This window comes from Ruditapes philippinarum, unplaced genomic scaffold (genome assembly GCF_026571515.1).
Source record: "Ruditapes philippinarum isolate M1 unplaced genomic scaffold, ASM2657151v2 ctg3974_1_1_1_1, whole genome shotgun sequence".
In the NCBI taxonomy this organism is placed as follows: Eukaryota; Metazoa; Mollusca; class Bivalvia; order Venerida; family Veneridae; genus Ruditapes; species Ruditapes philippinarum.
Window position 1 is genome coordinate 133,257 of NW_026853242.1, and position 23,414 is coordinate 156,670.

General features: G+C 33.2%; 1 protein-coding gene across 1 annotated transcript; it reads left to right on the forward strand.

Annotated features, from left to right (window-relative positions):
* Nucleotides 1–1,678: 1,678 nt before the first annotated feature.
* Nucleotides 1,679–23,131, forward strand: LOC132736246 (uncharacterized). Its single transcript, XM_060723340.1, has 5 exons — nt 1,679–1,798; nt 5,771–5,898; nt 7,334–7,477; nt 8,840–8,911; nt 19,900–23,131. Exons 2-5 carry the CDS (start codon nt 5,806–5,808, stop codon nt 22,429–22,431), a joined length of 2,841 nt encoding a protein of 946 aa, XP_060579323.1. The 5' UTR covers nt 1,679–1,798; nt 5,771–5,805; the 3' UTR covers nt 22,432–23,131.
* The last annotated feature ends 283 nt before the right edge of the window (nt 23,132–23,414 follow it).

Genomic DNA, 23,414 nt, shown 5'->3' on the forward strand with positions numbered 1-23,414 from the left:
AAGAACTAATTGTTGATTTTTTAACTGTTTAAAATATAATCTCGTTAGATATACAAATGTATAAATTAATGTGATTTTCTTGAGAATAATTCTCGGAAATTTGGAAAGAAAGGAAATGATAAAATATGAAAACAAAGATCAACAAGGAATAACATTCAATGAGAGCATCCCCCGACAAAAACCAGCAACACATGACCACCGGCAAGGAGCCCAGCAGGACACCAAACAAAAACAAGAGAGGGCACTATTGCAAAGTTATTATATATGAAATCATAAAATCTGACTAGGGTATTAAAGAAAACTATCTATTAAAAAGTTAGTCAATAGTTTTTCCTCTTAAAGTTTAACCAAATATACATGGTCTGTACCTTTTTATTACAAACCAATACACAGTCTAAAAAAATATAAATAACTTTAAGTGACTACTTATATTGAATTATTCGATGTGCAACATATTCTTGGATTAGCTAAAATAAAATGCGTTTGCAGTTTACAACTTTTTTATGCTCCCCGAAAAATTTCGGGGGACGTGTCGCGCGCAACATTTGGGTCGCTACCTTGAAGGTCAAGGTCACAGCATGACCTTGAACAAAAATCGTGTCCGGCCCATAACTTGGTTATTTGATGTCGAATTTTACAACTATTTCACAGAAATGATCACCATATTGAGACGACGTGTCGCGCGAAATATTTGGGTCGCTACCTTGAAGGTCAAGGTCACAGCGTGACCTTGCAGCAAAATCGTGTCCAGCCCATAACTTTGTTATTTGAAGTCGGATTTTATAACTTTTTTCACAGAAATGATCAGCATATTAAGATGACATGTGATGCGCAACATTTGGGTCGCTACCTTGAAGGTCAAGGTCACAGCATGACCTTGAAGCAAAATTGTGTCAGGCCAATAACTTGGTTATTTGAAGTCGGATTTTACAACTATTTCACAGAAATGATCAACATATTGAGACGACGTGTCGCGTGCAAGTCGGTAGATAGATCTAATTGAGTAGAAGTGCAGTGCAAAGAATAGTCACTCTGCATTGCCTGAGTTTGGAATTATCACATATTGAACTTTGTCTGGGACATAACTCTGAAACTACAAATGATATATTTATCAAATCAATTTGCGAATTGTAAGAAATTAATTTTCACGGCCTATTATATATAGTTGAGGTTATAAGATCCGCTGATACGTTATCTATAGCTAAATCAGAAGTAGCAAAAATCTCTTACTTTGTATTCTTATATGAAAAGCAATAATGATCCAGAAACATATATAGTCATTCTAAATATAAGGAATTCAGGCATTTAAAATTACGCCCCGTTTCGTTCAGGCCCACACTAAAATCTTTTAGCAAGAAGGGACTTAGTAGTTATAATTGTAAGGTATATGTTCTTTAGCAGTATTTGAAAACGAATTGCATGTCCGGTAAGTTACACAAAATATATATAATAGCGATGCCACAGCTAATCAATTAAAATATCTTGTTATCATGCAAAAATGAAACTGTTATAAAAAATTTGCAATATTGCTTGCTGTTTTATGTAATTTTCACGTTATCTTGTTGTTAATGCTCCCGATTCCAGATTTATTATTGATAAGTTGAGGTTTCCGCTCCGAGGAGTTTGTAAAATAAAATGTATAAATGTAGTACCTTACAACCTGTATTGTCGTAAAATTTCAAAACGGTTTACGTTTTGTTTGATCACGTGACACATCTTCCCCGGGAGTCCTGCTAATTCCTGTCAAGAAAAAGTTAAAGACTTCATTTAAATCACTTCAGAATGAATCGGATGATATGTAATGATGTTATTTATATTTATTAATATTATATTTTGACCTGTAATCCTTTTTATTGTTCAAGATTTCAAAGCAATATTTGATAAATCATCACAAAATAAGGCAATAATTTTTGACAAAATTTTCATAATTTTGTGATTGGTTATTTGAATTGTTAATATCATATTGTCAGTTGTCCAATAATAGAATTTTAATTAAGTGCGGGAAATGCAGGATTAAATAGGTCATAATAAATCACTTTTTGAAAATTTTATAGGTTTCATAATTTTATATTCTGGCGTTATAAGCCATTTTTTAACATTTGTATTTTTCATCTGATGCGGCATGAAAGTTTAAAAAGGCTAGAAGCACATCAGGCTTCGCGAAACTGCTGAAAAATTTGCCTGACATTCGGTCAGACAAACTTTCAATTCTTGTCTGACCGAAAGAACTTTTGTCTGACCGAATTTTTTTTTCCAAATATATGTATATGGTATACTGTGCTCCTCTTAGTTCACGATACTTAACACTTTAAAACAGTAAAGAAGACAAACAATAATCTTACACGACAAAAACTTTCATAAACTGTATCATTTAGTCATTTTTCTGCTATATGACACAAGGAAACAACAATATATTCAATCAAAGTAAGTTTTAATTTGTCAGATGTAGACCGTGTGTCGGCCATTTTGAAAACAGTATGTCATCATTTAACTCGCGGTAATGGTAATACATTTGTGTTTTTTTTTTTAAAGACATAACAACTTTTAAAGATTTGCAACACAATTTTATTCCCTTAAATAAAACATAGTTTATCCAGATTGATGGACTCTGTCTGGAAATCAAAACATTCATGATCAAAGCAGCCATTTGTCCATTTACCCACAAATTTTCTCGGCGGGCGCCTGGACTTGTATTCCTTTTGTTTCGCTTTTTTTTCTTCATTGGATAGTTTACGATTTTTGCCGGGCGTAGCGCCAGCGTCATAATGTAGGTAGTAACACCGACATTTTGGTTATTGACAGTCGTATGTATCTAGAATTTGATTGGACACTTATAATGAAACAGCGAATCAAAACTCGTTTTACATTTTTTTTATTCAAGGGAGAAAACTCGGTCTTGATCAGTCTTGGATATATCCCGGTATTCGTACCGGACATAAGGTCCGGAACTCCGAAAAAAAATATCGGACCGGCCTGATTTTTGCCGGACATGTCCGACGGTCCGGCAACTTTCGCGAAGCCTGCACATGGGTTCTGTTTCTATCCATCTATCCTCAATTAATGTCAAACCCCTCGCGGGGACGTAGACATGACTATAGACTAGTCACTGCAGAGAAAGCTAGGATCGAGATAGTCCTATAAATATGACGTTGCTTTGAGATATTTTTGCTTCTGGGCAAGGCAACATCATTTCGAAATTGCTCAAAAACCAATAGCATGTTCCGCCAGAAAATCAGACGGAATGAAAAACAATTAAAACAGCGTGTATTTACATGAATTTTGATCTATTTATGAACAAAACTAAAAATAAATACCTTTTGTCAAAATAATTAAACTGTCACATCCGAAAAATAATGATTAAATCCTCTAATGTATTTAAATTCCTTTTACAGCCGACAAACAAATGGCGCCCATACAGTGCGCAAAGTCTGATTGGCTAATTCAATTGCAAGCGTTCAACTGAGTCAGAATATTCTAACAGAATATTTTTTAAACGAAATGATTGCCCATGCAAGTGTCGGTGTGTTCGAATATATTTTTCCATTCAAAAATTTGGAATCAATCTGTAAACATCTACATGTTACTCCAGAACAATCAATTCTGACTATGACTGGGAGGCGCTGTCAGGAAAACTGTGTTAAAAGTATTAGGTGCATACTAAAAGATAAAGATCACAGATAAAAAAAAGGTGCAGGATAAAAGAAAGAGTGCAAGATTAAAAACATACTGGGGGTGGGGACTAGAAGGTGACTGTTGCCAACCTATCCTTGAAGGCATCTAGGCTGGAACTGGATTTGACCTGATATGGAAGGCTATTCCAATACCTGAGAGTTCTAGGGAAGTAGGAATTTAGATGATATTGGGTACGGGACTGGGGGTTCAGGAAGTTCAGATTTCTAGTTGGGGTCAGATGGTTATGGTCAACATATACAAGTTTGTATTGGATTTTATAGAACACTACAAGAGAGGACTGGAGTCTGCGGCTTTCTAGGGAAGGCCACCCAAGTTCATTTAGCATTTGGGTTACACTACTGTCGAAATTATAATTATTACAGACATATCTAGCCACAGCTCGTTGGACACTTTCAATCTTATGACTTAAATGTTTCTGCCAGGGGTGCCATATGGTGGAACAGTATTCTAATTGTGGTCGAACATAAGTAACATAGGCTGATGTTTTGAGTTGCCTGCTTTGGGTTTTGAACACCTTGCTTCACCAGTATGGCTGATAGACAAAAATAGATTGATGTTTATATTTTATTTAAAATTGATAAGTACATTGTTTGAGAGTTTTTGTTTATGATTGAGCATGAAATTGAAAGAAAAGAGGATAAGCTTTTGAATAAAGCTTGAAAGGCAAGAAAATAGACATTTGAATTTTTTATGATGCTACCGGTCTATGAGCAATAACTAATTTATATGTCAGGCTTGACCAACATAAACTATAACAAGCATGTAATGTCTAATATATTGAACTAGGATCGAGATACAAGGGAATCCAGGAACCAGTCCCTAGAACTTATTGAATAGACCCCTTGGTTCACTGAATATATTACAGAAATCAACTCATAAAATTACAGTTAAACAATTTATTTGAATTCATTTGGAATACCTAAGAAATATGAGTTAAAATTAACTCAACATGCATCAAATCATGGAAAAAAAGTAATATTGATGATGTGAGACGAAAATATATTTTCATGACTACTTTGCCGATATAACAACCCAATAGGGCTAACAACTTGTCTATCTTCCATAAATGTCAAACCCCATGCAGGGACGTAGACATGTCTGCTCGTCAAAATTGCAAGCAAAGTGAAAAATATTAGTTTAAAAAAAGGATGAAAGATGAATAATAAAAATATTAAAATAGGGGGCTGGAAAACTAGGTTGAGACATTTTCAATGCAAGCTATGGCTGCACTGAACTTTCCTGGGGTAGGGAGTAGGGCAACTACAGGGGGTAGGTGGGCCCAGTTGTATACCGTCCACTGAAAGAAGAAGAATTTATGATAGTCTGAAGTTGCAGGGAATAACACAGGGGATGGTCATGGCATGATATAAGGGTGAGGGGTGTCACATATAAAATGACATATTCTATGGGGATAGCAACCAGACCATGGTGAATCTTAATTCTTATAGAAAAGGGATAACCTAGCATCTGTATGTCTGAGTTCCAGTTTTTGAATCTGAAGGGAGTGAAGCATGTTTGTGACACTAGAGGTTTGACCATATTCTAACTTGATCCATCGGGCTGTCAGTATACATTTAACTCTGCATTCACATGCAACAATATACATAAATACTTGTTGTAAAATAATTATTCTAATATGTGTGCCAGAAAGAAAATTTTAATTCCAAACATGTGGAATAAAAATGTTGGGGCAATTAAGATTGGAGCAATTTGAGAAGCTTTTGAACCCATTTTTTTGTTTTGACGTTTTCATAATAAAACAAGAACTTTTTGGATTTCAAATATGTGTCCTGAAAGTTGGGAAAAGGAAAATAATTCTTAGACAACTAATGCCGACCAAAATATTAAAATGTATCATTTCTAATGCTTAATAATTATAAAGTAAGTTTGAAAGGATGTGTCTCAATTAAATTATTATCAGCTGTAACATTTAATATTTTCTGCTGTATGACACAAGAACGGGTCAGACGTAGACAGAGTGTATATACATGTATATATACAATGACAGCTCTAATAAAAAGATATCTAAGTCTATGAGTGTGAAAAAATATTGCTATTAACTCTTCTTATATTTCAGTGTATAAACAATGTGAAACCTTGACATAAAGTGCAATGGCTCTCCCAGTGGCAGGAATTGTTTGTATCGTGCTAGCATGCTGGGTTGTTCTCGTCTTGGCTCTCTTTTGTTTGTACAGATTTTTGAAGGTTTGTATTTAACTCAATATTTTGTACTTTCTTGATAGTAAACAATAATGCAATATTGCAAGAATACAAATGAACATTTTGCTGTCCTGATTTATATAAACTCTTAAATGCTGGCTGTGATAGGCATCTTAAATTTTCCCAAATGCTTTATATTTTTTCCCATTTTAAGCCAGGGGCTTTTTCCAAAACAAATGAAAAATATCCCGCATAAAAGAAAACCACCCCCTTGATGTGGCAGTGCAGGGATATACAACAGGGCTCGAGCTAGTGGGCGATTCGGGCGAAATAGTCGCCGAATTCCGTCTGTCTTCGCCGACATCCTACATGAAAGCGAAGATGAAGTCGCCCGATTTTATTGATCCATTATTGAAAATTACCAACAATAACAATAACTGTGAATAACATGTTGTGTGTGTTTGCTTTGTTTACCCTCGCCGCCGGAAAAAGGGACTGTCATGCATCTCAATCAACGCGAAATGTCATTAATCCATTTGTTTACCAACATGTCATAAAAGTCTAATTAACAGACGCTCGAGGAACAATTAGACTCCGCCCACGGCGAGATTACCGATACGTGCGAGAAACCAATCGTAATTCACGTTTTAATCGAGGCGACATTATTTAACCAATCATTAAATCGCTAACATACAACTACCTGTAACAATTATTTATGATGGACGGATCAAACGTCAATTAAATTTTCACTATCGAATGATTGTTAGATTTAAGAGGACCGCTCGACATGTAACGGTAATTTTAAATGGAAGTTATGATAACCTTTTTTGTCGACGAGTTAAATTTGATAAAATTAACGGCGTATTACACTGTATTTATTACAAATGAAGTTAAATTAAAGATAGTTTTCTTTACAACATAAGTGAATATGAATATAATGTCCGGCGCAAGCTTTTTAATAGTAAATCAGAAGGGAATAACAGTTAATCCACCCATGATATGATCCATGATAGGAATCAACTATGGCTTTTTTTATCTTCATTTAATGCAATGGTTGCATTACATGATACTCATTCTTATTTCTTTTTTCAAACTACTTTTAAACAGAGACATAGATAACAATAGTTATAATAATAGCTATCTATGTCTCTGTTTGAAATTAAAATTGAATATTCTGTTGTAACACAAATCCAATTCATTTAATAAGATATGTACAGTGAGTCAACATAATTGCGATAACATACAACAAACATCGATAAATGAATCTCCTCACTTCTCTCTAAAGTCTCCCCACTTCTCCCTAAATCAGCTGGAGGGAGAAGTGACTTCTCCCTAAATTTTGAACCTAGCTTGAGCCCTGTACAATAAAATAAAAAACATCGTATTTTCCCCTACTATTCCTTGCACTGTTCTAGAGATGCCAGGGTGTGGATTAACAATGGACTGGTGTATTATGCATTATTTATATAACTTTTTACAGACTCGTGGGTCCTGTGACTGTGATTGTACTCCGTGTGGAACAGAGGGTGGTGAAAGCTGTCCATGTTGTAAAGCTGTGTCCGACTCGTGCGACTGTTGTAATCCTAGTCTAAATGGTTGTTTAAATTCTGTTTGTCCGAAAAAGGTATGAATAATTGTAATTTATAATTGTAATTTTTACGTTCATGTATGTGTGTGGATCTCTGTAATGTGAATAGATGTTAACCGGAACTCAGCAAATATGTGGGTTTTTCCCAGCTAATCTGTAGTTACATTGAACTTTTACTGTTATAGCTTCACGGTTCACTGTCGGTCACAATAGATTAGTCAACCTGTTGTACTTATTTTCGAAGTTGTAACTGTAAAAGTTTTTGTACCGACTGAATAGCTGGGAAAAAACCCAAATGTTCTTTATTTCGGAGTAAGTCTAATATTATAATTACACATACATTATAATTTTTATGTTATTTAACATAAATGTTTATTTTTTACCTATTTCATATTAATAATACATGTAGTACTGCATTAGTTAAAATGATAAATTAAACATTGAAAACAGTCAATTTTGTATTTTCAAGATTTTACATTGTTTTCCAAATCCCACTTTTGTGTTCAAGTCTTTTCTTTCTGACTTAGACGCCTTCCCCATATTTTTTGTAGAAAAATAATTGTCAGCCTACTTAACTCAATAGGGAGAGCATTGGCTTTGTTATCTAGGGACCACTGTAACAAATTATAATAACAAATTTATAATGCTGTATAAATTTCTTTCTATGACTAAAACAAAAGAGTCATGAAATTATAGCAGCAGTGTATCTAAGTAATTTAACCATCGTGATTACCAATCAAAATTTAAGTTTCAAACATGCAGTTTGTCTACTAAATAGAGAATATTGAATAAGTGTAAGTTCAATTCAGAATTTATTGAACGAATTGAATAAAATTATATTATGCGAGCCTCTGGGGTCATGATATTATTTTATTCAACAAGTGCAATAAATTAAGTAATGAAGCTACAAGAATTAAATATTCTATTTATCACTTAACAAAAATAGAACTGTTTTCTTTATAAATAAATCACTTTTTCACTGACGCATATTTAGTGTAACATTTACATTAAGCGTGTCTTTACATTATGTTTGTATGTCACAAATGAGGTCACATCAAAATATATGCATAGCTGTGCAATACTTTTTCACAGAGTCACAGAAGCGGCATGGGTATGTGATAAAAAGATAGATTTACCTCCCAATTATGTGGAACTCCTTGCATAGACAGAGACAATATTATGAATGTCTACATTAAGGTCGTTGACTTCAAACCACTTGCCCCTCACCTCTGTACAGGGACTTTGGATTCTTTCATGTGTGGAAGCTATCCAGCTAGCTTATGAAATGTCTGTGGTTCTACTCAGTCCCCATTCATACCTGAAATAATACACAGAAAGTGAGGTCTTCCTCCTACAGTAAAGCTGGAAACATTACTTTGTTCCATTTTATTTTAACAGAAAATAAGTTGTGTAGATATAATACTGTGTCAGTGCTGTGCCGAACCTGGTCAAGATTCCTGCCTCGTTAACGTAAGTAGAGCATTATTGTGCAGTACATATCAACACCAATTTTGTTATCGTTATTTTTGAAGTTCTTTCCTTGTGTCTGTTTTGTCAGTGATTTTTTCATGGCACGTTACTGCATTTTATCATATCGAAAACTTGTTGTTACATTTTCAACAAAAATTTGATTAATGATCATTAAAAATTGAATAATTCTTTAAAAAGAATGACAAGAAGACAAATATTTGTATATACATAAGTGTTCAATATAATGTGCATTATTTGATGTCAAGGACAACATTTATTTGCTCTATTTCCTAATTAAAAAGTATTAAAGATAGAATATTGACTTCAGCATTTGTATTGAGTTATTTGTAATGATATAAGTTAAAAAGTTTCTTGTAATTTTTAATACATTAAAAGCTACACAAGATTGTTATTTATAAATATCATTTTACATTTTTTGTATGTCTACATCATTCTTGATAGTAATATAAAGTTTAACATAATTGGTATCCATTTGTTGTGTTTTTTTTCCAATGGATACTAGTAAATTTAGAGTTATTTCCCTTTGTCAAAGAAATGTATGCAGATGGGCACTTAGTCTGCATGGAAAAATATGTATCATAAGAAAATTTGATAGAATAAAAATAAATTGATTTTTTTAACTGAATGACTATACCATGGTAGTGTTTTTCTCCATTTTTACAAGATCTGCATGAATAAATTGTATGTGAACAAAGAGTGCATTTATGTCTTTTTTGATAAGCTTCTAGGCATAGAGGAACAATGCAGCTTAAATACCTCATAGGGCATGTTTTCTTAATGTCCCTGCATGGATTGATCAGCGGGCATTTTGTGTTTGTCCTGTTTGTTTGTATGTCCGTCTGTCATTTTGCAAGTGGGCAGCTGTAGCATTGGCCGTGATACCTGAATAATATATTATAAACTAGAGCTGTGTTAATAGCATTGGCCATGTTATCTGAATAATATATTATAAACTAGAGCTGTGTTAATAGCATTGGCCATGTTATCTGAATCATATATTATAAACTAGAGCGGTGTTAATAAGACACGTCATTCTTCAGGACAATAATTTGATTTGAACATCTTAAAGTGTTACCTTGACCCCAAATGAATTTAATTTTCATAGTTAAAGTTTTTTAAATATAGGAAATTTTACCATAGCTATAGACAGGAGCTTCGTTATAAGAATAGATCTTATTAAGCTTCATGGAATTACATAATGGAATTATCTTAACTAATAGAAATGTTCAATTCTATACAGTAACTCACTGGTTTCATTATGTTTTGAAGAACAATTGACATTTCTGAAAGTAAGAGAGTACATATGTGGTAGCTGGAAATGAATATAAAAGAAGTCACAAAAAGTATTTGGGTAGCCCGCTACATGTACATATTGTAGTGAAAATACCCTATGGCTTGGTCAAATTGAAACCCCTGTTTCTTCTGTCAATTATGACATTGTATTTTCCAAAAAATTAACGTAAATTTCGATAATAATCGAAAGTTAATTTTTCTTACATTTTGTAATTCATGACATTACTGCACCACTGCACCTTCTATGAAAAAATCTTTGTAAAAAATCCCAAGTTTTTAAGAACAGATTTCTTATCTATCATATCACATAAACTCACTTCAAGTCATTTGCAAAATAAAACACTGATTCGCACAAGGTCTGTTTTTCACTGTATATGCACAGTTAAAAATGTTGTTTGAATATTGTAGAGCTTTTCCAGGCTTGCAACTGCATCATTCTGTTCTAAATCATAGCAATGTACATGTTTTAAATGTATGTTTATTGTTACTAAAGTACCAAGGTTTTTATTGTTACTGAAGTAAAACTGGGCTTGTATCCTTTACCACACTAAATAATGAATATCTTAGTATTAGTTATACAGATTTTGACAGGTTATGTGGCCAAATATAACTGGTTATGTGCTTAATATACAATCCAATCTGCTGCTAGAAAAAGGTTATATAACAAACCTGATTTCATATTTACATGTACAGCCATATTATCCATCAAAATATATGTAATCTACAAAAGATCTCACTTCCAGAGATATACAAATGTTTAATACATGTTAACATGGCAAAATGAAATATACACATTTATCATTGCCAAATATATGCTAAAAGGTTTCTGTTGTTTAATTTAAATGACTCTGATCAAATTTACTTTTGATTTTTTTCCTGAAAACCATATATTTAATGAATTGCTGTATATACTTACATTAGCAAGGAATAACTAAACTTTAAAACTGGCATGTTTATTTTAATTTTCAGGGTATTTTTTTATCATTGTCAGATTAATTATTGCCTATGCATGCACTATTGTTTTTGTTTTATATGTCCAGTTGTGTAAAGACTGTGGAACGCTGCAAAATCAGCCGGTCACTGGACGGTAGTTAGGGATGTCATCTTTTTAGAAGATTTATAGTTTCATACACTCATGTGTTATATTACAAGTGTAAGTATGAAGAACTTCAACATTTCTTGTCATGCATAATAAAAAAGAGTTAAATGTCAAAATATTTGTGACATTTAGGAAAGGTTTTGACATTTAACTTTTTATGCCCCCGCCATGTAATGGCCGGGGCATATAGTGTTACCCTGTTCCGTCCTTCCGTCCTTCCGTCATTCCGTCCTTCCGTCATTCCGTCATTCCGTCATTCTGTCATTCCGTCATCATCAGTTTCCGTTCATTATCTTAGTAACCGTTGCACATATTCAACTCAAATTTGACATATGGATATGTCATGAGAAAATACAGGTCAAGTTCGAATTTGGTCATGGTTCGATGATTTTTGGCAGAGTTATGCCCCTTTTACTTTGAAAATAATATGAAATTTTCAGTTTCCGTTCATTATCTCCCCAACGGTACAACACATTCAACTCAAATTTGACATATGGATATGTCATGAGAAAATACAGGTCAAGTTCGAATTTGGTCATGGTTCGATGATTTTTGGCAGAGTTATGCCCCTTTTACTTTGAAAGTAATATGAAATTTTCAGTTTCCGTTCATTATCTCCCCAACGGTACAACACATTCAACTCAAATTTGAGATATGGATATGTCATGAGAAAATACAGGTCAAGTTCGAATTTGGTCACGGTTTAACGATTTTTGGCAGAGTTATGCCCCTTTTACTTTGAAAATGATATGAAATTTTCAGTTTCTGTTCATTATCTCCCCAACGGTACAACACATTCAACTCAAATTTGACATATGGATATTTTTTTGGAATGCCAAGGTCAAGTTCGAATTTGGTGATGGTTCAATAATTTTTGGCAGAGTAATGCCCTTTTCACTTTGAAAAAAATATGAAATTTACAGTTTCTGTTCATTATCTACCCAACAGTGTTACATATTCAACTCAAATTTGAAATATGGATATGTCAAATGAATGGGCAGGTCAAGTTGGAATTTGGGTCATGGTTCGATGATTTTTTGGCAGAGTTATGTCCCTTTCACTTTGAAAAATAATATAGATACATCTTAGGAATAGGCAGTTTAAGTTTGAATTTGGTCGTGGTTCAATGATTTTGGACAAACTTATCTTTCTTGAATATTGGAAAAAATTTTGAACATTCAGATTCAGCACTCATACTTTTGTGGAAATGTATGTAGCCATTATTTTGGCTACAAATATGAAATATGCTATTTTCAAAAGGTTAAGACTGAATAATTTCAGTGCTTTGAACATTGTATGAAAATGGTTTGTGTTAACATTGAAAAGTCTTAAGGGCTTTGAACTTAAAATGGAAACAATAATTTGTGCAAACAAATTTGGAACTAAATATAATAACATCTGAAATTTTGGCTGCATGCGGGGGCATCCGTGGCATGATGACACATTTCTAGTTTTATATATATTTTCACATGCTATGATCATGCTTTGTGAGCAACAACAACAAGTGTACTAACAGTCTCAGTTATCTCCCTTTATATATCTGGATATTCATGGATACAAAATCATACAGAATTAACCCTTACAATGCTAAATTTATAATTATAATGGACTTTTATTGATTTTATATCTCAACTGCTGACTTTTGATCTGCTGAATTTGTGGTATGGATGAATGCCCTGCTTTGAATTCGGAATTGCCTAAGTTTAATGGATTTCAATATAAATATCCTGCTTTAAATTTGGAATTGCCCAAGTTTGTGGTATTGATTTGCCCTGCTGTATATTTGGAATTGCCCAAGTTACAGGGATTTCAATATCAAAATCCTGCATTGAGTTTGAAATTGCCCAAGTTTGTGGTATGAATGAATGCCCTGCTTTGAATTTGGAATTGCATTTCAATATCAAACTCCTGCTTTGGAATTGGAATTGCCCAATTTTGTGGTATGGATGAATGCCCTGCTTTAAGTTTGGATTTGCCAAAGTTTAAGGAATTTCAATATCAAAAAGTTCTTTGGATTTGGAATTGCCCAAGTTTAAGGGATTTCAATACTTAAATTGCTAAAATTTAATATTCTGACCATAATGCAGGGAGTGGTGTTGGTGGAAGAGATTTCTCTAAATTGTTGTTCATTAATTGAACTATAAAATACAAATATATTTAGGTCACCTAATGCTAGTATTCTTCAGGCTGTGTTTCAGAGCAGTATATGTATATTTATATCAGAACTTGATATTCTTTTATTAGAAAGAAACATGAGACATTTGAGACATTTAGGTGTATGATTTTATTTCTTTGAAATATCCAGATGACTTTCTATAACTTGTTTAACTATGTGTTCAAAATAACCAATTATAAATTTTGTTCAAATCAAATTAGATTAAATTACTTTTTGTTCAAATTAAAAAAAAATCTTATAGTTTTAAAAAAAGTAGTAAATTTATAAATGATTTAAATACATTCTATTTGAACACATAGTTTAATTAAGTTATGTCACACCCGTTTTATTGATTGTTTGGTGTAAAGCAAATGTGACATTATGTAAATTAGACACAACATCAGATCCATATACTGTGACACTTTATCCTACATTGTAAAACACAATTTTCTTATCATTTTTCGAATATATGTATTACTATTTATATCATGTATGCTAGAGCTTGTAGCTATTTATAGCATTTTTTTCTTTCGCTGCATGAATTATAAAACAACAGCACATTATGTATAGATCTTGTACTTATATCTGTATTAACAACAACACATTCTGTATATTTGTATTATCACTGATATATAACCAGCACAAATTTGGTTTTCTGTACACTTGTAAACCCCTAAAATGCTAGCAACTATAATGACTTGCCATTACCAGTTAAATACATAGCCAGGGTAGACTGTGTCTCTATCCCTAATATCTAGACTTGTCCATCATTCATTCTGGACAAAACCGTTTAAGGGAAAATTGTTATAAGAAGTATGGAATGAATAGTGAGCAGTGCAGACCAAACAGATGTGTGGGCTAATCTAGGTTCTGCACTGATCGCATGAGTAGAATGAGTTGCCGCAAGCAGGCTAATGGTTAAGCAGATTGGTGGAGATACGTAACTTGTGGCTTAAGAATAAATTGTCTTGTACAGTGGAACCTGTCTAATCTGAACTAGCCCAAACCAGAAGAAAAGTTTGGATTAGATAGGTTTCCAGACTACAATGGTTATTAATTGAAGACAATCCCAGAATCTAAAAAAGATTAGGCTAAGTCTATTATACATATCTAGCAAAGTAAAGGCTTTTCTTTTATCACTTGTTCAGTGTCATTTAGTGGTTTTAATATCACCTGTTCAATGTTAATTAGAGTATAATTTTCTAAGTGTGTCAAAGGTTTAAGGTGGTTTCAAAATGTTTCAAATGACGTTTTTGTTTATATATGGCTATAATATTGGTCGGGAACTTTTGTACTTTGTAGATAGATATATCCCTTTGTGTTCTTTGATCTTGAATTATAATATTATTTTAACCGCCTCCGTGGTCGAGGGGTTAGAGTCGATGACTTCTCTGGCGTGGGTTCAATCCCCGGGATATGCTTTGGTAGTTTAGCGCGAAGGAAGGTAATCTAGTACTGGTGTAACTCTCCAGGAACGATGGTTAGGAAACTACCCGCCTTTATGACTGAAATACTGTTGGGAAAAGGCGTAAAATGAAACAAACAAACAAACATAATAATATTTGGATATACATTACCAAACCGCAGGCTAATTTTTCAGACTTTCGGCCTCTGTGGTCAATGTTTAAGGTTGCTTACATTGAATCAATTTAGCCCTTCGCTGCTGTGGGTTTGAATCCAATGACTGACGATTAATTCATTATATCTAACAAGGAGTGGATGAGTCTGTTTCTAAGGTACCAATTTGTGCCTGAAAAAATGCACAGAGTGGCACTGAGGTCTTCCTCAAACAAAAAAGCTGAAAAAGTCGCTTTATGACCCTCACTGCGTCAGATTGACTTAAAAATTCATGACCTTGAATAAAATTTGAGTCATGATAGACTGTATAAGATTGTGGAATGTGAAGAAATTTTAAAATTCAGTTAGGCAGTCCTGATACTGAATCTTAATTGGTTTTGTTTTTTTGTGTGTTTAAAAAGGGGTCAATACATAACAAAACTTTCATTAAAATCCAAAAACCTTAATCTTATCTAAAACTATCCATGTTATATAAAACTTTGATAGCTTTCCATAATAGATCTCAGAGTAGAGAACAATATCATTCACATGTCTGTCTGTAACAATATGTACATGTAGCGTGTGCCGAGAAATGTATATACTCTCCCTTTTTCTATCTGAAACAAAATTACTAACTCATCTTAAACCTGGTGTCAGTATTGTATGATATAGCTGATGTCAGTATTGTATCATACAGCTGGTGTCAGTATTGTATCATACAACTGGTGTCAGTATTGTATCATACAACTTGTGTCAATATTGTATCATACAACTGGTGTCAGTATTGTATCATACAACTGGTGTCAATATTGTATCATACAACTGATGTCAGTATTGTATCATACAACTGGTGGCAGTATTGTATCATACAACTTGTGTCAATATTGTATCATACAACTGGTGTCAGTATTGTATCATACAACTGGTGTCAATATTGTATCATACAACTGATGTCAGTATTGTATCATACAACTGGTGTCAGTATTGTATCATACAACTGGTGTCAGTATTGTATCATACAACTGGTGTCAGTATTGTATCATACAGCTGGTGTCAGTATTGTATCATACAACTGGTGGCAGTATTGTATCTAACAGCTGGTGTCAGTATTGTATCATACAACTGGTGTCAGTATTGTATCATACAGCGGGTGTCAGTATTGTATCATACAACTGGTGTCAGTATTGTATCATACAACTGGTGTCAGTATTGTATCATACAACTGGTGTCAGTATTGTATCATACAACTGGTGTCAGTATTGTATCATACAGCTGGTGTCAGTATTGTATCATACAACTGGTGTCAGTATTGTATCATACAACTGGTGTCAATATTGTATCATACAACTGGTGCCGGTATTGTATCATACAACTGGTGTCAGTATTGTATCATACAACTGGTGTCAGTATTGTATCATACAACTGGTGCCAGTATTGTGTCATACAACTGGTGCCAGTATTGTATCATACAACTGGTGCCGGTATTGTATCATACAACTTGTGGCAGTATTGTATCATACAACTGGTGTCAGTATTGTATCATACAAACTGGTGCCAGTATTGTATCATACAGCGGGTGTCAGTATTGTATCATACAACTGGTGCCAGTATTGTATCATACAACCTGGTGTAAGTATTGTATCATACAACTTGTGGCAGTATTGTATCATACAACTGGTGTCTGTATTGTATCACACAGCTGGTGTCAGTATTGTATCATACAACTGGGGGCAGTATTGGAAATATATGAGTGTATGTTACTATAAATCTATATTCATTTTTTTTTCATTGTAACTTTTGAAACATTTTGAAACCACTATACACACTGATATATTATTTTTATCCTTTTTTTGGCATGGTGTTTAATGTGGAGTTTATAATATGTGTATGTGTTTTGTAACCTCTGTGTTTTAATTACCATTATATGGCTTATATGATACCTTTGATATTTCTTTACAAGAACAGAGCCAGTCTATTGTCCAACTTTAGTCTTTATTGGTAATGTCCATTGAATGTCATTTAGATTCTTTATGTACTAGTTATGTAATTCAACATCTGTGCTTCAATTATAATATGGTTCCCACCTCCATATCCCTTGTGATTCATCTGATTCCCTAGTAGGGCATCCATGGTTGTTGGACTTTGAGGTGGTCATTTTGGTTTTATCACATACAATGGTATTTTCTATATTTTAAAGTGGCTCAAAATGCATTTTATTTAGCCTCCAGCTGTCTTGTCTTAACCTCATCCCTTGCTTTATATGAGAATCACCCGAGTTCTTCCTGCACCTGTTAGGCTGACAAGTCAAACTACTGTAAAATAAGTATTTTTTTCAAGGGATTAAATTTTGCTCATTTTGCAGATCGAAGATGTTTGCAAAAAAAAAAGTTTGTTCTCTAAGAATCTAAATGTCATATAGATTTAACTGAAATGTGAGAAAAATTTTGGAAAATTTTACCTTGCCAATCAGTCTGAAATTTTGAAAGTGTGAAATTTTGTCCCTGCGGAAATTTCTGGTTTTACAGAAGTACAGGTTGACTCACTAAGAATGGTTTACCAAAATTAGAAGTTGCTTGAAATAAAGTATATAAGTGATAAGCTTGGAATTTTGTATACGTTCCTGGAACACACATAATTTTAATATACCAACATCAGCAGGGGTTGTTCATACATGTACATAAAACTTTTCCTTTTATGATTGGTTTAGGACAAGATAAAATTATTTACATATGTATTTGGTTAGTACTTGAAAAATATAAAAAGAAAACATTGGAATATTCTATTCAAGTATTTGAGACTTGTAATTTATATCTATATTATAAATATACTGTCATAACTGCATTTGTATGTATGCATTTAGTATTTAAGATTTGGAATTTATAATTATTTAATAATTATACTAACACAGTTGCATTATGTATGCATTTCTCTATATTGAGAAAAAAGCATTTAAACCAAAAAAATAACTTTTCTTACGATCATCTCTGATCATTATTTTTATTATGACAGATTTTTCCATGTTGCACGAGAGATTGTGAATGTTGTGACGATGGTTGTTGCATGTGTTGTGCAGACTGTGACGCCCTTGTTTGTTGCTGTTTGGAGATCAGACTGGTATCAAAAAGTGCGTCGGACAAAAACACGTCTAATGTGGCAGCAAAATACACACCAAACTACTCAAAAACTGAAATATATACAAATAAATCAAACCAAAATAACTCTGGGAAAGACAATTCAGCGTCAACTAAAGCAGGTAATTCTGCTAAGTCAACTATAAATCAGGGAACAAAAAAGTCATCATCTGAAAAAAGTTTGGGTATTAGAAGTACTCAGAGTACACCAAGAGCTCCCAATTCATCAAGGTCTGTCAGTCAGCTACAGTTAGAATACTCTAGCAGCTCCAGTACCAGACAGCTTAAGACAGGCAAACCAACTACCAAAATGAAACCACCATCAGGGATAAGTAGAAAATCAGACACAAAATCAAACACATCAAGCACAAGGTCACTTCCTGGACCACCAACAATACCTCCTAAATTGAAGAGTTCAGATAAAAATAAACTTAAACCTGGCTCTAGAAAAAGAACAAGTAGTGAGCCTTCAGCTAGTGAGTTGAAAGAGGTACCAGTAAAACAGCAAAGTGTCCTTTTACATTCACATTTATATGAAAGCACATATTCTATTGGGTCAGGAAGCTTTCATGGTGGCCAAGATTTAATTCTTGGATTACCTCCTCAATTTGATGCATCATCTCAGGCAGCTTTATTAGATTCTAGTTCTCTTAACAGACATGGTTATTCTAGTTTGCCTCAAATGAGTCCGGGAACCATTCTAGATGGTTCTGGTACCCATAGGAGTTCAGCGGCTGGTTCCACTTTCAGTGTACATTTTGAAGATATTAATTCTCTGGCTTCACCACGACCGTTACCGGGACTACCAGCAAGATAGCAGTTAATCATGATGGAAATGCGTAAGTCTTTAAAACTATTAGATAGACAAATGTATTCTACTGGTAAATAAATTATTGACACCCTTTAAATATAATTATGTTTCAATAAAATAAAACAAAACTTTATTCTACTGAACTGACTTTTTGATATTTTATTTAAAATAAGAGTTGGCAATTTGGGTCTTTTACTAATTTTGTTCCAGCCAGGTAAGTTTAATCATGGATTTATATATTAAACATCAGTGGTTTAATTGAGGTAAGTAAAATTGTTAATAGTTAATTGTTTGTTAATTTTGTTTGTTTGGTTACAACTTACAAGAGATCACATTGACATTTTAATAATACAACTTAAAGCATTACTTTGTCAAATCGGATTTAATACTACATTTAAGGGGTTTGTTCCTAAAACAAGATACTATTATATAATACAATGAATTAATTTCATTTTCCTACGTAACAACAACGTTAAATGATGCATTGTGCTACTGCATTTTAATTGATCCAGTGCCCTTATATTATATTATACATAATTAAGCATGATTTGTTATGATTTTAACAAATGTAGTTTACTAGTATGGTGAAACAAAAACAAAGGCATTGATACTGTGCATTTTGCTAGATGATTTATGAATGTTGAAATGTGGAATTTGATAACAGATATGTATCTAGTCAGCTTTAATAACCCAATGATTTAAGTGTAATGTGTGAAGATTTTGTAGAAAGTTGTCTGCCTAGCTATAACTAACAAAATGTTGGTGCTCTGTGCACCTGAGATAATTTATGCAAATCTGTTTAGGCTTTACTTTTGTGTTTGTACCTAAAGCATGTCTGTTTTGCCAGAATTTTATGCTAAAAGATGAAATTGATCCATGTAAACTTTTAAAATAACATCACAATTTTGATGTATATTTCAGACATTACAGTACATATTTTGTTGTCCGTTGAAGTGTGCAGCGGAACATTGTTTGATCGGTAAACCAGAGACGGCGATACCAAAGTGGCAGTATGAAGGCAAAACTTTCTGGGAGTGGACTAAATCGAAGATGGGTTACTCATTGAAATGTACAGACTGTGCCTGCATGACGTGCTATAAATTGACGGAAGATGATTCTAATATTTGTTCATCATTCAGGGCTTGTTGGTCAGACATTCGGGCCAAAAAACCTTTGTCCTGTAAGTGCCTTGAGAATGATTGTACAAACCCGTTAACAGCTTTGTGTTCAAGAATTAGTGACTGGAAGTGTCTAAAATGTGCCAAAGACAATGACAGTTTAAGTGTGTGTGACAGTTGCAATTTCTTTTCTGTTGTTAAGTCAGAACCTTTTATATGTCCAACTTACAAAATGAGAGTAAGTGCTAATTTAAGAGATATGACACGATGTCCGAGTTGCCCGGACCATGTGCTTTGTTTCACGTGCGTAGAGGATCAGTTTGTCAATTGTTGTTGTCATTACGTGTTTTTTAATAGGTGCGGTGATCCTTACTTCCGTTACGATGACAAAGAAGATATCTGCTCGTTTAGAGAATCCAACTTTTGTTCGTTCATGTTTCAAGTTCTTTTAAACATTCCACGTCTTCTATGTTTTGGTTGTGTAGGGCTGTGTGAAAACAATGTCAGATGTTGTTACTTCACTTCTATTAACTTTGCTAGTCTACTATGCTGTAAATGCTCAGATGAGGAATTTTGCCTCAGTTATACGTGTCTATGTTTCGATTGTGAAAAGATCACGAAAAAGGAAATAGGTCAGACGAATGAAGACTTACAGAGCTGCAAATGTGGTTGTTGTATTTACATGAAAAGAAAGCATTATCCATTTCTTGATTTTGATATTGACATTAAGGAACCAGTAGACTCTGTTCAAACCACCAGTGATGAAAGCCTTGTAAACACTCAACCTAAAGCAAGCAGAGAAGCAATTTATCTTGACAGTCATAGAATTAATTCAATGTTTGAAATTGTTAATGAGACACAAGAGAGCTTTGATGAGTCTTCAGATAAAACAAATCTTGTTTCCAAGAATGAGTCTTTAGATAAAACAAATCTTGTTTCCAAGACAAATCTTGTTTCCAAGAATTCTAAAAGAAAAAGCCAGCAAGGAAGAAGCTCTGTTAGTAAATCAGCTATACATGCACACCATGATAAAGGTAGAAATGTCAATTCAGAATTGGATACTTCTAGTGAGAGTAGCTTTTCTTATCTTGATGTTAAACAAATACATGCATTGCAGAAGAAACTAATATATAGTGATGATGAAATAGACCCTGAGGTAAAGGAAATTGATGATACAGATGTTGTGAAAAGAAAACAAAGAAAAGGCCATTTTGATAAAAGTGGTGGGAGAAAGAGACAAAATATTTCTAGAAGTTCTGGTGGTGGAAGAAAGAGACAAAATATTTCTAGAAGTTCTATGTCGAGAGAAGATTCTTTTGAGGCACCTAAATTTCATAAAACAGGTATTTTGAAAAGTGAATCAACTACACTAGGTGATGAAAACTGTGACACTGAATCAGAACCATTTTCAATATATAGCAGTAGTAGAGAAAATGAACATAGAACCAGAAAAAAAGCTCATTTTGCAAATGAAGATGCAGTATTGATAAAAGAACTCTTCCCAGTTAAAGACTCTGACACAAGTTTAAATGGAAAGCTAGTTTCAGAAATTTCCAATGAAATTTACGAAAGCAATGCAGATGTTAGTTGCAAAAGAAAGAGAAAAGTGGATGATAAGAAATTAAGGTCAAGGAAAAAATCAACTACAAGCAGTTCCCGTGGCAATGATCTTGGAAGGTCACTTAGCAAATCAAACAGTTCCATTGGCACTGATCTTGGAAGGTCGCTTAGCAAATCAAACAATTCCAGTGGAAATGATCTTGGAAGGTCACTTAGATCCTATGGCAATGATCTTGGTATGTCGCTTAGCAAAACAAACAGTTCCAGTGAAAATGGTCTTGGACGGTCGCTTAGCAAATCAAACAGATCCCGTGGCAATAATCTCGGAAAGTCACTTGGCAAATCAAACAGTTCCAGTGGCAATGATCTTGGAAGGTCACTTAGCAAATCAAACAGTTCCTTTGGAAATGATGTTGGTAAGTCACTTAGCAAATCAAACAGTTCCATCAGAAGTGATCTTGAAAGGTCAACTTGCAAATCAAGCAGGTCCGGTGGAAATGATCTTGGTAAGTCACTCAGCATATCAAACCGGCTCCTTCACTCTGAACAGAATTTCAACGGCAGTAAAACAAAAAGATCTTCAAGGAAGAAAACAAGTTCTGGTAAGAGACAGGCCATTGAAACTGAAGAATTAAGAAAGTGTGATGATGTTGTAATAGTTGAATATGATTCATCAGAGGAATATTTTGCTGTGGACAAAGATTTTGTTGTAGACAAAGTATCATGTAAAGAGGACGAAATGAAAATAGAAGATATAGAGGACCTGTCAGATTAAAGAAAATATTATCTATTAGACAGAGTTATGATGGATAGTAAACTGACCAAATAAAAATAAAGCAGTCTTTGATAGATTAGCACAAAAGGGAGGTAACCACATTTAATGTAAAAGGGAAGTAATCATATTTATTTAAAGCTGAAATAATGAGGTATAATATTAATTTTCATAGAAGGCAGTTTAATCTGAAAACCAGTCTTGTAGTTGTACAAATTCTTTTATGTTTAATGTGGAAATGTTTGTTTGAAAATAATTTCACTTTATGTTAATTAACCTAACATAAGAATGTGTTGTTAGTAAGTAATGACTTTAGATAATGTATTGATTTATCACTTATCAGATGATTGAAATGCAGGGAAATATTTGTTAAATTATTGAATGTATGTCTGTATTGAATGAGCTAGAAATAGTAATTTGTGCTTAGTGATATTTTTAAACCTCGTGCTTGAGTGGTTAAGATATAGATTTATTAATTTTTTTCGACTGTTCTATTGTTTAAACTTTGTTCATTCAGTCACATGTATTTGGTAACAATAGTAAATTATAGTTATATTTTACTTTTTGGCCGTCCAATGTTAGTTTATAGTTATATTTTTCTTTTTGGCCGTCCAATTCTTTTTTTCTTCACTGTTTTATGTTGTTGTTTAGTATTTTATAAAATTATTATTATCAATATGTTTTTACATTATATTATATTATATAATAAATAAATTTGGGCACTATTTTTATCCATGTATTTTTACATTCATTGTGCCTTACTTAACAAAGTTGTAGAGAATTATGTTGGATATTTAGTTAGTATTTCAAAGAATCTCTTCATAAATTGTTTCTTTTATGTCTATTATGAATGGTATATTATACATATACAAATACTTACAAATTATTTAAAGGTAAATAGTTTTATCCTCTTTGTCTAATTGAAGCTCATTGTTGGATTTGTGAATGTTGGCGTAATAATTCTTTCTATTAGCAGCTTCAACATT

Coding starts and splice junctions, on each gene's coding strand:
- LOC132736246 (XM_060723340.1), top strand. CDS start 5,806: ATGGCTCTCCCAGTGGCAGGAATTGTTTGTATCGTGCTAGCATGCTGG. Junction 7,478..8,839: donor ATTCTGTTTGTCCGAAAAAG/GTATGAATAATT, acceptor TTATTTTAACAG/AAAATAAGTTGTGTAGATAT. Junction 8,912..19,899: donor AAGATTCCTGCCTCGTTAAC/GTAAGTAGAGCA, acceptor TGTATATTTCAG/ACATTACAGTACATATTTTG.